General features: G+C 43.6%; 1 protein-coding gene across 2 annotated transcripts in view; it reads left to right on the forward strand.

The window, feature by feature from the left end:
- LOC117361421 (phosphatidylinositol 3,4,5-trisphosphate 5-phosphatase 2-like) overlaps positions 1–15,168 on the forward strand; it is a 95,129-nt gene that overhangs the window by 64,740 nt on the left and 15,221 nt on the right. For both annotated transcript variants that reach the window (XM_033946726.1, XM_033946725.1), the window contains 5 exons: positions 1,205–1,322; positions 6,171–6,267; positions 6,692–6,830; positions 11,649–11,748; positions 12,091–12,179. In XM_033946726.1, coding sequence (XP_033802617.1) covers positions 1,205–1,322; positions 6,171–6,267; positions 6,692–6,830; positions 11,649–11,748; positions 12,091–12,179 — 543 coding nt within the window. The remainder of the gene's footprint in view (positions 1–1,204; positions 1,323–6,170; positions 6,268–6,691; positions 6,831–11,648; positions 11,749–12,090; positions 12,180–15,168) is intronic.

Below are 15,168 nucleotides of genomic sequence, written 5' to 3' on the forward strand. Positions count from 1 at the left end.
GAAATGCTGACTGGGGGTATTGGTGGAGAGAGAGATTCTAGCTTGGGAGGGGATAGGTGAGAGTGAGAATGAGAGGAATGAATGAGAGATGCAGACTTGAGGGGGTAGGGGAGAGAGATTGGCTCAGGGGCATTGTTTTTTGGGTGGTAATGTGGGAGGGGTGTTAAGAAGAGTAAGTGGTTATGATTGGGGAGGTAAAGTGAGAGGAGAGTTATGAAGGGGGAGTGATTGTGTGTGAGGGATGCTTTCTGTCAGGAGGAGGAATTTGGAGGTGGAGTGATTAGATCATCGGTGAGGATACAGGGTTGCTATGGAGGGGATTATATAGGGGTAATTCTATAAAGAAGGTACAATCATTTAGCCACGTTGAAATGACTAGAAGATGGGCAAACCCAAATTCTGGCTACATGCACTTATTCTTCATAGTATGTAGTTTGTAGATGGGAGGAGTCTGGGCAGGCCTCACATTTAAAGAATCTAGGGGAAAGCAATTAGACTTGGTTTGCAGCCAGTGCTCGGACCTAACAGCATCCCCACATGTGTACCCAGCTACACGCGTGTTCCATAATGAAATCAGACACCTACTTTCCTTTAGAGAACAGTCTCACAACAGGCATCCTCTAGACACCTAAATATAGGTGGCCCTTTAGAGAATTGTTCCTAGTATTTCTTGGAGGGAGGGGAATGTTGTTCTGGGTGGAGGATACTGTGGGGAGGGAAGCTGTGGAGGGAGAGGGATTTTGTTCTTGGGGGAGAGGGATTTTGTTCTGGGGGAGGGAGGCTGTGGAGGGAAAGGGATTTTGTTCTTGGGGGAGAGAGATTTTGTTCTGGGGGAAGATACTGTGGGGAGGGAGGCTGTGGAGGGAGAGGGATTTTGTTCTTGGGGGAGAGGGATTTTGTTCTGGGGGGAGGATACTGTGGGGAGGGAGGCTGTGGAGGGAGAGGGATTTTGTTCTTGGGGGAGATGGATTTTGTTCTGGGGGAAGATATTGTGGGGAGGGAGGCTGTGGAGGGAGAGGGATTTTGTTATTGGAAGAAAGGGATTTTATTCTTGGGGAGGATACTGTGGGGAGAAATGCAATGTAGAGGGGGAGTAAGATCATGGGGAGGCTTTAGTTGGGGCATCAGGAAGAATGTGTTGATGGAATAGGATTATTTATGTGCTCTTTTGAGATCCTGAGTGGGCTCATTTTCTCTTTTGTAGGTGGCTCTGCAGACACAGTGGAATATTAAAATGGTGGTGCTGGTAAAGCCAGAACATGAGCATCGGATCAGTCACATCGTTACATCCACAGTGAAGACTGGAGTTGCCCCTGCTCTGGGTATTGTCTTAACAGAAGTGACTGGAGGCTTGTTGGTTGGAGGGGCCAAATCAGTTATCCACCTGTAAACCCTTTCTTTATTATTGTTGGCTAGGGAGGTGCCTAGTCATGGCCCAGGATGGTGGGATGAAGAGGGAGGACCAGAGTCAGGATCAGGATTTATCCTGGGAGGCTGGGCATGAAAGCTTAGCATCAGACTGGCAACTCCTTGCTAATAATATAGTCCACAGGCAAGAAAAACAGTGAAAGTTTGGTATATTAAAATGCTATAAGAAGAGCATAAGCAGACAAAATCAGTTTAAAAGAGTCTATGCCCTTCTTTTTAGTATTTTAATATCAAGGACATTGTTTACAAAGTTGATATGTTTGAATTTCTTTTGCAATTATAGCATTCAGACTCCTGAAGCAGGCCACAAGGACGAGTCGAGTCCAAAGAGATAAAATCAAAGAGACTGAACAGCTAAGGTCGCCTTCCCTGTTTTTCTTGCCTTTCTACCTTGAGAAGGAAGCATCTCCTGTTTCTTTCTAATAAAATAGTCCACAGCAGGTTTTATCTTGAACCAAACTCAACTTTACTCTTGCTGATTGTTACAGACATCTGGGGCTTTCCTCAGGGTGTGCCGGAGGTCTGTACGTTGTCTTTATATAGAGTGGGTCCTCAAACCTGATTGGCCGGGGCTTCAGGTGACTGAATATTCATTTTAAAGGTGCTCTCCCTGTAAAACTATATGTACACAGTACAGCAAGTAACGTGGTTTACAAGACGAGCAAAACATTTTCTTAAATTGTAACTCGATAAATGAGCGTCATCTTGCAGTACGAGCACCTATACGTGGGTCACGTCAAATGCGCACAATATATACGCATCGCATCACTGAACATTATACATACACCCACAGTTCAAGTGCGCACAACATACGCCCAGCTCACGCTGAGCGCAGTTGAACGTAATAAAAGCATCACGCCCAAGTCACCCGCAGTGTAGTGACTGTTGGAAACGAGTGAGATCTTGCAATACAAGTACATACAGTACACTTCTCCCTCTGTATTCGCAGTTTCAGTAATCGCAGTTTCAATTATTTGCGGTTTGTAGTTTGCTGGCTCCTCATCCCATATTACATCAGTTTGCAGAGAGAAATAACTGATTCCCAGCACTTTCTTCAAAATGTTTTGCTTCTCCTTCAGGAACAGGCCAGGCCTCCCACCATGTTATTCACGGTTTCACCATATTCACGATGTTTTTTTTAATAGAAAACAGCGAATAACATATGAAAAAATTATTCATGGTTTTCTTTATTCGCGGGTCTGTTAATCCCCTATCACAGCGAATACGGAGGGAGAAGTGTACTGTATTTTCTATTAAAGTTTTTGGGATGGGAACAAATCATCCGAGTTTCCATTATGTCCTATGGGGAAATTCGCTTTGATATACGAGTGCTTTGGATTACGAGCATGCTTCTGGAATGAATTATGCTCACAAACCAAGGTACCACTGTATATATATAAAGGCCACCTGCAGCCCTCCCAGCACATCCCGAGGAAAGCCACAGGTAGGGCTGGTCTCGGTTAGGGCACAGGTCTTCGACCTGGGGGCCGCCGCGTGAGCGGACTTCTGGGCGCGATGGACCGCTGGTCTGACCCAGCAGCAGCAATTCTTATGTTCTTATGATGGATGAAACCTCGGCTCTTCTATCCAGACATGCACTTGTTGAAGCAACTCCCAAAACAGTTCCTTACATGTGTCCACGTATACACGGAGTTCTCCTTCTCTCCAGCACAAAAATACTTTTTAGATGTTAAGTTCTGTATTGTAGTACATTGATGGAAAACCAGAGCCAGCAATGATGACAAGGCCCAATCTTCAGCTGTAAATTATCTGCTACCTTCAAGTTGCTTTGTTGGAGCAGTTAAGGACGTGTCCCCTCTGTCTTAGATGTGAGCAGCCCCTTGGCTGGAAAAGGGCTGGATGCAAATCTCCTTCTCCTTCCCTTGGGATTCAACTCCACTACACAGTGCCAGACAAAACAAGGGCTTTTCTATGCCCTCCCCTGGGGTCTAGGCAGGCTGATTCTTCAAACTGCAAAACCAGTTTCAGGCTTGGCAGGAAATAAAAATACGGGCTTTCCCTGTGAGATTGTTTATTGGGAGCTTCTACACCACTTCTAATGACTGGGTGGGGAGTCAATTCTTACCTATTTATACCATACTATAATTATTGTTTCTGTATTGTCATATACTCATCTTTCTTTGTATTATTTGTGAGATCAGAGGCAGGAGAGCACCAAAGACAATTTTGGCGGTGATCACTTCTGCCACCAGGAACATCCCTCAAACCCTAGGGAAACCCTGGACACATGACCCTGCCCCGATTTGCCTCCAGTCCCATCCCCACAGAGACTCCTCTCTTCTTCCAGACGAGCTCCAGCTGCATCTGGAGGGCCTGGAGCATGCGCGGATGTGTGTGATGTCATCCTTACATGCTCAGAGGCCCTCCAGATGCGGCCAGAGCTTGTCAGGGCTTTCCAAAACCCAGACAAATGCCGAGTTTTGGAAAGTCCATCCGGGAGTCTGGACAGTCCTCTAAAAAGAGAATGTCTGGGTTTTTCCAGACGTCTGGTAACCCTACTCAAGCATAAACCTAGGGCAGCCAGACTTCCTCTTTTTTTTTTTTGTAAATCTTTATTCATTTTTATACGTACAATAACTGTGATAATACATAAACACATTTGCCCATTGAGAATATCACTTAATATTCAGCAATCATAAAATTTTATCTCCCTCCCTTCCCACCCCTTCATAACAAGTAATTAAATTACTTTATATAAGATGTTATACTTAAAATCCCCCCTCCCTGAAAAATGAACTTTAAGAATTAAGGGAAAAGTAACATCTAATCATTACAAAATTTTGTTAATGGCTCCCACACATCTTGAAATTGCCTAATATATCCTCGCTGTGTTGCTATTACTCTTTCCATTTTATACATATGACATAATGAATTCCACCAAAAATTATAATTTAGTCTACTCCAGTTCTTCCAGTTATAAGTAATTTGTAGAATGGCAACCCCAGTCATTATGAGTAATAGCTTGTTATTATTTGATGATATCTGACTCTTTGCTCTATTGACATACCAAATAACAGTATCATATGACAATGCCACTGGATTTTCGAATAAACAATTAATTTGGTCCCAAATTGATTTCCAAAAAGTCATACTAAATGGACAATAGAATAAGAAATGATCTAAAGTCCCTGCTTCGAGATGACAGTGCCAACATCTATTAGACTTAGAACTATCCAATTTTTGTAACCGAACAGGGGTCCATAACGCTCTATGTAACAGAAAAAAACAAGTTTGTCTCATAGATGCTGACACTGTACATCTCATCCTCCAAGTCCAAATTTGTGTCCATTGAGACACAGAAATTTGATGCTTGATCTCAATGCTCCAAATGTCTCTCAGACCCGTGTTTGGTTTCTTTTTAATTAATCCAGTTATCAATTTATACCACTGAGCGGCCTGGTGTCCCAGGTAGTCCACCTGAAAGCATAAGAACTCCAGACTAAATTAATTATTAAGGTTTTTCCATTCAGGGAACCCTGCAGATTTCCTCTTTTTTAAAAGAGGACACCTGGCCTCACCCCATTCTGCCTCCAGCCCCACTGAGCCTCCCCGAGTTCATGGGAGCTCAGAGACTTCTAAAACTTGGACAAACTGCTGGATTTGGAAATCCCTCTGGGCACCTCTACATAAAGGACAACATGGCTGAGTTTCCCCAGACATCTGCTAACCCTACATAAAACCCTCCTTCACCTCCTTAGGCTTCCATTGACTTCTCCAAGCTTCTAGAAGATTCTGGTGCCAGAAGGTCTGAGCTTTCAAACAAGTGCAGGAAACAGGTTAAAAGTTCACAAAAGGGATATCCCAGTAGCTCTAAAAAAAAAAAACGCCACCAGCTCCAGGCAGCCTGCTCTCATTGGTTGAGCACCTATGATCAATAGAGCTGCATAGGAACAAATCTCTCACTGCTATCTGCTTATACTTGGCACCATCCTGTGTGTTAGATCTCTAGATGCAGATGCTGATGCTGTGTTGGGCCCTGCGGGCTCCCTCCAACCCCAAAGAGGCTCAGATCTACCAGGAAATACATGGGGGTATGGTCAGTAGCATTGTGAGAGGCGGTCCGCTCCGGGCACCATCTTGGTGAGGGCACAGGCAGTTTCCCTTCCCCTGTACCTCTGTAATATTCCTGGCGCGTGCAGCCACCCCCAACCTGCTGCTCGTGCCAGCTCTTCCTCTGACGTCACTTCCAGGCCCCGTGTCTAGGAAGTGACATGAGAGGAAGAGCCGACACTGGCGCAATGGCAGGTTGGGGGTGGCTGCTTGTGCCAGAACGTTACATAGGTACGGGGGAAGGGAAGCGGCGCATGTGCAGCAGGAGAGGGAGGGGTGTCACTGCCATCAGCACCTCCCACTCATTCTCCTCCACTGGGTAGGGGGATCTGCAAGGATGGTGCTTCTGTCCCTGGAGAAAGAAGGATGAAGGGGGCCCTAGAGGTCAAGAGAGAGAAGGCAGGCAACTCCTCTACCAGTAGTTCCTGGGCGATGGTGCCATAGAGTCTTCACTTGCAATCGGCCAAAGTGTTTACCTTGTTTTTACTGTATCAATTTCTCTAGGCCAATCATTGCAATGACGGCTCTTGGCTACTAGTAAGTAATGACTGGGATACCCTCCCCCAGGGACTGGGAACATTGGCCTAGGATTGAATTTGGGTCTTCCTTGGGGCTGGACAGAGTCTCTCGAAGGGGTTTTCTTGCTCATGAGTGTGTATGTGATGTTTCAGGTAACAAGGGTGCAGTGGGCATCTCCTTTCTGTTTAATGGGACATCTTTTGCGTTTGTGAACTGTCATTTGGCGTCAGGAAGTGAGAAGACAGCCAGGTATGTAAATTCTTATTTCTCTGGCTTCCCTGCTGACTGCTGAATCCTGGGCCACTGTCTGTCAATTATATTTTTTAGTTAGCAAAGCAATTCCAAGAATGCCTTGTTGTAACTGATAAGAAAGAAAAATAAATGTCCTCTAGTTTGTAGCCTGTATTGACCCAAAATTGTGTGGATGGTTCAGGGAGAGAGATCAAGGAGTAGGTGATAGAGCTGGAACGTGGATGGTAGAGCCATAAGTCAGGCATTAGGATGTGAGTGAGATAGGACAAAGGTATTGGGGTTGGAGAAGGGCGAAGAATGAGATGGTGGGATTGGAAAATGGTGGGCAGTGCAGTAGGTTGTGTTGCTGGAGAGAGTTAGGCTGAAATATAGCTAAGGAGAAAGAAAGCCTGCAGTCACATATCTCTTGTGATTCCCACAGACGGAATCAGAGCTACAAGAATATTCTGCGCTCTTTGACCTTGGGAGACAAGACACTTAGTGACTTTGATATCTCGCTGAGATTTAACCACATATTTTGGTTTGGAGACCTCAACTATTGCCTTGAAATGGATGTGCAGGTACACTCTCTTCCTAGTACATGTGCTCTCTCCTTAGGACCTTCCTTGAAGACACTCTCTCCCTCGTCCCACAGAACATTGGCAGCATATATTCCCTCCCTTACATCCTGCAGAGACTGTCCTGGTATACACACCTCACAGAAAGACCTCCAGATTCAGCTTCTTCCTGCTGACCAAGACCTGCAGGGCTCACCTCATTCTACTGATGTTATTGTTATGTATTCTGAGCAGAAGCTGCTGACGTCTGCATGCTATTATTAATCATTTGCTCGCCATACAAACCTACCAAACTCTCATTTGTGCAGTGTTCTGGTGGCTAGCAGGTCCTGGGCTTTCATCTTAAGTCTGGTTTCTCTTATAGAAATACCGGCATTGATATTCAAACAAGTTGTAACTTCAAGAGCTGTGCAAACAAATCTTTCATCATAAAAAGTCTCCCCAGCAGACCAAATTTAGCCAATGCTTGAAATCTGTTGCTGATAACTCCATCAAAATAGACTTAAATTGAATCCCAGTACCAGCAGGACCGTGAAGTTCTATGCGGTTTACAATGGTTAAAGATGTTACAAATTGAGAAGAATTAACAAGGTTAGAAGCTAGTTATTAACAGCGCTAGAGATCAGTTATTGTGGAGTAGGATTGTACAGGTTAGTTGCCTAAATACTTCAGGTGTTTCCTAAATTCCCCATAAGTAGTAGGCGTGAGCAATTGTTCCAGATCTTTGCCCCATAATGCTGCCTGATGTGAGAGAAGATGTTGATGGTGTTTTTTAAGTCAAAGACCAATGCCCTATTGGAGTCTAGCCTAGTTCTAGTTCATTCTTCAGCCACTGGAACTGTTCCAGGAACCTGTATAGATGATAGGTGGTTCTGCAACGGCTTCTCCTTTGCTCCTTGGTCCTAAGAGTGGATTTTCCATTCCCACTGTCCCAGTTACATTACAGAGCCTAAAAGGCTGCTGTCACTGCAGCTGCTCCTAGACTTCTCGTGACTAGATAGCCACGTGTTTTGTCTCCAATAATGCTTGGATTTAGAGGTCTGGGTGGTTCAAGTTTATTAAAAATTTGATATACCGCTTAAAAAATTGTCTAAGCGGTGTACAAAAGAAGAATATAAAATCATCAGGGTGACATGACTGAGACATGAACAATGACAAAATACCTAGACACATGAGGAAAAAGGGGTGGGGGAGAAAATCAATTTGCAATAGGATAGTGAGATAAAAAGGTCAATACAATGGGAGGGATATGCTCTTCCTTCATTGTTGTCATTTGGGATGGAGATTTAAATAAGAATGTTTTAAAATTTGCTTTGAATTTGTTGATAAGGGTCTGAATTCCAAAGAATCTTTTTCTGGTAGTTTCATAGAAGAGGTGATGTAGGGAGGGAATATTCAAGAGATGTTGATTGCTAGATCTGAGTGTCCTGGAAGAGCAATAAAGAATGATTAACCTGTCAATGAATCCTAGGAAATGTAGAGTTTTCATTTTCAATGTGAGTAATAAGATTTTATAGGTGATTCTGTGAGTAATTGGTAACCAGTGTGATTTTATTAGAAGAGGTGTGACATGATCAAATTTTTTGCTTTATATATTAGTTGAATGGCTGTGTTTTAGATGAAAATCTTCTTAATTTGACTAATCTTAACATGCTAATGTAATTTGAAAGTCTTTTTTTGTAACATCGCTGTCTATATACAGTCTCTTCCTCTGTAAAGCGCTCTGAACTGCTTAAGGTATTGCGGTATTAAAAAAAAAAATAAAGTTATTATTATTATTAATTCTTTCTGACATATTCCTTGATACACTGAATTGCAGTAGTTGAGTTGTGAGATGATGGTTCTAGAAGGCTGGAGATTGATCTGATCATTCTCAACCTGCAAAAACATTTTTCAACCACTGCTGATGAAATGATAGTTTGTCATCAATGATAACACCAAGAATCTTAATAGAAGAAGAGAATTGAATTGGAGTGGATGTTAGTTATTGTTTCACGATAATATCATCCTTTTGATTTGGAGGTTTCAAAAATAGCATATTGTTGGTGAGCCATTGGCTAAATTTTTCAAGTTTATCATTGATAGTCTGAATGTCTTTTGGGTCAGTTAAGTCAATTGAATGTATCAGTTGGATATCATCGACATAGGAATACTCAGTGAAGTCTATTGATTGCACAATTGTGAGGAGAGGAGATGTGAAGATCTGGAAAAGAAGAGGGGAGAGAATAAATCCTTGCGGTGTGCCATAATCCTATTTGAAGCATTCTGAGGGGGATTGATTGATAAGTACTTTGGAGGTTCGGTTTGAAAAGAAAGATCTGAACCAATCAATAGCAGTCTCTGTCAGTCCTATGGAAGTGAGTCTGTTCAAAAGGAGTTGATGATCTACTGTACAGCATCGAAGGCAGCTGAGAGGTCTAATGATTCTAGTAGAACAGTTTTCCTTTGATCTAGGGAATTAAGAATTGATGTTGAGAGTCCTATCAAAGAGTGTTCGGTAGAATAATGTTTTCTAAATCCAGTTTAATTTGGATGAAGGATGTTTGTTTTTTCTGTAAAGTCTGAAAGTTGATTAAATACTATTTTTTTTTGTTAGTTTCGCCTGGAAGGGAAGGTTAGATATTGGATGATAGTTAGAATATTCAGTCTTGGAAGTATTGTAATCTTTGATCTTTAGATAAATTATTGCTGTTTTTCAGTTATCAGGTACTATTCCTGTCTCTAGGCTGTTTTTAATCATACAATGGATGAATGGTCCAAAAATTGTGAAGTAACGTTTTAGGATTACTGGGGGTATAGAGTTAAGGGAGGATCCTTTTATGTTCATATTTTGCATTTGCTGTTTTATTTCTTGCATAATTGGGATAGAAAGAGTGGTAAATTTACTTAGCGGTAATTTCGATTGTAGGATTGCTTGGAGCCTGTGTTGTGGCTGATTATACAGTAATACTGGACTCTATGGAAGCTCCTTCTCTGTAGCAACTGGTGATGTCATGATAAAGTTAAGGGAATATTGATTTCCATAGAAGAGCCACTGGGTGTCACTGCAGGTACATTTAAGGCGGCGGCCAAAAAAGCAAACAGGATGCTAGGAATTATTAAAAAGGGATGGTTAACAAGACTACGAATGTTATAATGTCCCTATATCGTTACATGGTGCGACCTCACCTAGAGTATTGCGTTCGATTCTGGTCTCCTTATCTCAAGAAAGATATAGCGGCACTAGAAAAGGTTCAAAGAAGAGTGACCAAGATGATAAAGGGGATGGAACTCTTCTCATATGAGGAAAGACTAAAATGGTTAGGGCTCTTCAGCTTGGAAAAGAGACGGCTGAGGGGAGATAGGATTGAAGTCTACAAAATCCTGAGTGGAGTAGAACGGGTACAAGTAGATCGATTTTTCACTCTGTCAAAAATGACAAAGACTAGGGGACACTCGATGAAGTTACAGGGAAATACTTTTAAAACCAATAGGAGGAAATATTTTTTTCACTCAAAGAATGATTAAGCTCTGTAATGCATTGCCAGAGGATGTGGTAAGAGCGGATAGTGTAGCTGGTTTTAAGTAAGGTTTGGACAATTTCCTGGAGTCTGTTATTGAGAAAGACATGGGGGAAGCCTCTGCTTGCCCTGGATCAGTAGTATGGATTGTTGCTACTCTTTGGGTTTTGGCCAGGTACTAGGGACCTGGATTGGCCACAGTGAGGACAGGCTACTGGGCTATTGGTCTGATCCAGTAAGGCTATGTTCTTATGACACCATGGTCTTGACATATGCAAATCAGCCTTGTGCATATTCATTGTGATAATTCTTAAAATTTGACTGGCTAGGATGAGAAGCACTGCTGTAGGTCATTACAGTAAACCTCTGCGAATTTGCGGTTTGCAAATCGCAGACTCAGAAATTTGTGGTATTTTCCGACCGCCTCTTCCTGGTACTAAAATCATGGTTACATTTATCAGGAGCTGCTTTGACCTGCTATCTGGCGTATCAAAGCAGCTCCTGATTGGTGTAATCATGACTTAGTACCAGGAAGAGGCGGTTGGAAAATGTGCCTGGCTTCGTAAGTACAATTTAAGCACCTGTCGGCACCCAGCTGCCCTCTCCTGCCTTCGATCTGCTGAAAAACCATATTCGCGGTTTTTCAAAATTTGCGGGTGTTCCTGGAAAGGAACCCCTGTGAATTTCAGGAGAGTAGTGTACTTACAATCGCCCTAAGATTGTTCTCCTGGTTTAAGTGCATTAGTACCTCACCCCTACCGCAGACTATCCCCTTCTTTTCTGTACCCCAAATGTTCAATGTTCTCAGCCCAACAAAGAAGAGAATGAGGTGGATCTGGTTCAACCAATGATCTGAAACAAGGTCAAATTTGAAATAAGATCCCACTCTTTTCAGCTCCAGGGGCAAAAGAACGCTCAGAATTGAGGAAGTTGGTTGGTTGGGCTGAGAACTTTTCATTGAAGCACCTCAGATGACTTGCATTAGAGGAGTTTACACACAGACATGCCTTCATTACTAAGCCCGTTACAATATTACTGAAACCCACTGATCAGAACCAGAACCAGGCCCAGGACTGATTCCTGATCCCTCCCTTCTCTGCATTAATCCTCTGTTGTCTCTGGCCCATGGAAGATTAACTTACTTTATAAAGCAGGATTTGAGGCCTGGCTCCTTAGCTTTTACACTGCTGCTCAGACTAATTCTCTAGTACTACCCCCCTCCCCACAAATTAACTCTCTAACAACACCCCCCTTAAACTAACTCTCTTGTCACCCGTCCAATGTGATCAGAATTGTTTGACAAGTCTTTCTCTGCTTTCAGGATATCCTGAGTCATGTCAACAGGAAAGAGTTTGAAACCCTCAGGGCTGTCGATCAGCTGAACCAGGAGAGAGAGAGGAAAAAGGCCTTCTTGAGATTCAGTAAGAGCACAGGCCCAGTTTCTTTAGCAGATGGTTTGTACACACAGTACATGCATGGCAAGATCGAAAATGCCAGGAAATCTCTGCCTTTTGTGACTAGCGCAGGTACCAGGAAAATGAAATACTTCCACCCCAGCACAATTTCAGGTTCAGAATGAGCTTCCCACAAACATAAGTCTTTTGGGGTTTTGCCAGGTACTTGGGACCTGGGTTGGAAACAGGATACTGGGCTTGATGGACCAGTATGGCATGTTCTTCCTGGCCCAGTTGCTATTCTGACTGCATCTGTGTCTGCCTCTTTATCCCTGGTTGTACCTGGCTGTCTCTTTGCATTTTTCCTAGTTGAAGAGAAGATTACCTTCCCCCCTACCTACCGCTACGAGCGAGGCTCCCGGGATAATTATATCTGGCAGAAACAGAAAACTGCAGGGGTAAGTCTCCTTCACTGCCAATTCCAGACCTAGCTGCCCCCTATACCTGGAATAAATGACCTGAGTTTGTCCGCCAAGCCCCTTCCCTTGTTTAAAAACAGACTGACAACCTACCTTTTTGATATAGCTTTCAATCCTTAACCCTACTCCTCTGCCCACCAACTCAGCCAGCAGATTAACCATTCCCCTTAAGTGCATCCATAACATCCTGTTTGTCTGTCTTGTCTGTTTAGATTGTAAGCTCTTTGGAGCAGGGACTGTCCTCTTTGTAACTATGTACAGCACTGCGTATGTCTGGTAGCGCTACAGAAATAATTAATGGTAGTAGTAGCAGGTCAATGTTGTGCGCAGCACCTCTGAGGTTCCATCAGACAAGGCGTGATTTTACAGGGTAGTGCTTGATTTTAGTTGCTTGTTTGAATCATTTTTGTATGCACATGATAACTTCTGTAACTGACCTCTGATGAAGTACTGACCAAGGTCAACTCATTGTTTGCGTGGCGTGTACTTTCATGGTGAGTGTGCATGGGGGCGGAGTTTGGACAGAGGATGGGCCGTGTGGCACGCACATGCGCAGTTTACAGAATGCTATCATTTATACGTGTTCTTGCAAGCTATAGGGTGACCATGCTGAAATGAGGCCGTGTTTGTGGCCACTATTTGAAATAGGCACATTGGGGGAAAGGGAGGCCGGCTAACTCCCACAGTTGGCGCTGAGCCCGGATATGTATTTGGTCTATTTTGGGCTGGATGAAAGTTAGCTGGCTAAGTCAATTTTAAGCACTGGCTGGTTAAGTTATAGTGGCCAAAGATAGACCAGCTATTTGGGTGGCTCGATTTGGCCACTAAACCTTAAAATTGGCAGCTCTTACATGATATAACCAGCTAAGTTTTAGCTGCTAAGGCCCATATTCTGTAAATAGAAACATAGAAACATAGAAAGATGACGGCAGATAAGGGCTACAGCCCATCAAGTCTGCCCACACCATCGACCCTCCCTTTTAAGTCTAATGTCCCATTTAAGTAGAATTGTAAGAATGCCATTCTACTGACCCGCTCTTTCAAGTCTATACCCTAGTGATCCTACCCTTTGGCTGACCCTCGTAGGCCTAACTTCAGTGGCAAAGCTGTTTAAAAACCAAAAAATAGGCCCCCAGATCACATTTACAGGGGCACCTTAGAACCCCTAGGGTCGAAGTAGGCCTCGAAAACCCTGGCCCCTGTGTTTGAGGCAGTCGCGATTCTACAAACAGCGCTGTCGTGTGATTGACACGCAATTGGCTGCCGTTTTATAGGCAGCTGCTGATACAGGCTCTGTTTGTACAGGCCAGCCCTAAGTGCTAATATTCAACGGAGATAGCCAGTGATCTCCCGCTGAGTATTAGCACTGGCTGGTTAAAGAGCAGCTGAATATCAGACACATTGCTCCTGGATAAGGTTACCAGATTCCCCCAGGACCAATTTCACCCCAGCCCTGCCCCCAGCCGGCATCCGCACATGCGTGGACACAATAACATCACTCGCGGATGCCCCTTCCTGACACGATTTTGTTGGGAAGCTTTTCAAAACCGGATAAAGTGCCGGGTTTTGAAAAGCTGTCCAGACCACCCCCAGACATGACCACAAAAAGAGGACATGAGCGGGGAAATCCAGACGTCTGGTAACCCTATTCCTGGAAAACATCTACTAGGGTTACAATAACAGGACACATGAGTATCATTCCATAATTCCCAACGCAGTCACAGCAGAAACAGTGACTGTTGAAAAGCTCACCGTCCCTTGCTTTTCACCCACATTCTCACCTTCTCCATTAGCAGAATGAATCCCACTAACTGCAGTCTAAGAAACAGGACTCTTACACCCCCCTCCCTTACAAAAAGGTGGGATGATGAGCATTCAGAATTAATAATAGCCTAATAAGTCTTTTCCAATAGCCCAGTCAAAGGAATTTCATATCAAGGGACTTATGTAGGCATCCCAAGTGGACAAAAAAAGTTTTTTTCCTTCACAACGTACAGCGTACCATGTGGCTGCCTGGCTTGAAAATGACCCTGTGCGTGGTTCTGATGTTGGAAATCATTGACTGCCTGTCCTCTTTCCCCTCTCACTGGCCTTCCCTCCATCACATGCTGTACCCCGGTGGTTCCCAACCCTGTCCTGGAGGACCAGCAGGCCAATCGGATTTTCAGGCTAGCCCTAATGAATATGCATGAGAGAGATTTGCATAGAATGGAAGTGAGAGGCATGCAAATCTGCTCCATCCATATTCATTAGGGCTAGCCTGAAAACCCGATTGGCCTGGTGGTCCTCCAGGACAGGGTTGGGAACCTCTGCTCTACCCCCTCTCACAGCTTCAATTATTCCTTCTCTCTTTCTCAGTGGTTTGATGGCAAAAGTCATTCTCAACCAGACAGCAAGGGGTTAACATCCTCTGTACTTATATGTGAATTTTCTGTACAGATATGTTTATTTATTTACTTGAAATATTTCTGTTCTAGACACATCACAAATAAGTATATGTGACTTTGTAGTCTTTTCCTGTCACAAGTATCATAAAGACATACCAAGTCTCTTCCATTCAGCAGCAGACTCCCACTTTCATTGCTGGAGAATGTGATGAAATCAGTTATCTTAGCAGGGTATAAAAAAGGTTTGGATAATTTCCTAAGAGAAAAGTCCATAGGCCATTATCGAGATGTCCTGGGGGAATCCACTGCTTATTCCTAGGATAAGCAGCATAAAATCTGTTTTACTACTTGGGATCTAGCAAGGTATTTGGGACCTGGGTTGGCCACTGTTGGAAACAGGGTACTGGACTAGATGGACCATTGCTCTGACCCACTATGTGAGCCAGGTATAGGACAATGAAGCCATTGTGACATCACTGATGAGGTTGGCTCTTAGGCATTGGTGGAATGAGGCATTATGACATCACAATCTCAGTTCTGGAATGTTGCTACTTTTTGGGTTTCTGCCAGGTGTTGGCCTT

This window comes from Geotrypetes seraphini, chromosome 5, assembly GCF_902459505.1.
Source record: "Geotrypetes seraphini chromosome 5, aGeoSer1.1, whole genome shotgun sequence".
Taxonomy (NCBI): Eukaryota; Metazoa; Chordata; class Amphibia; order Gymnophiona; family Dermophiidae; genus Geotrypetes; species Geotrypetes seraphini.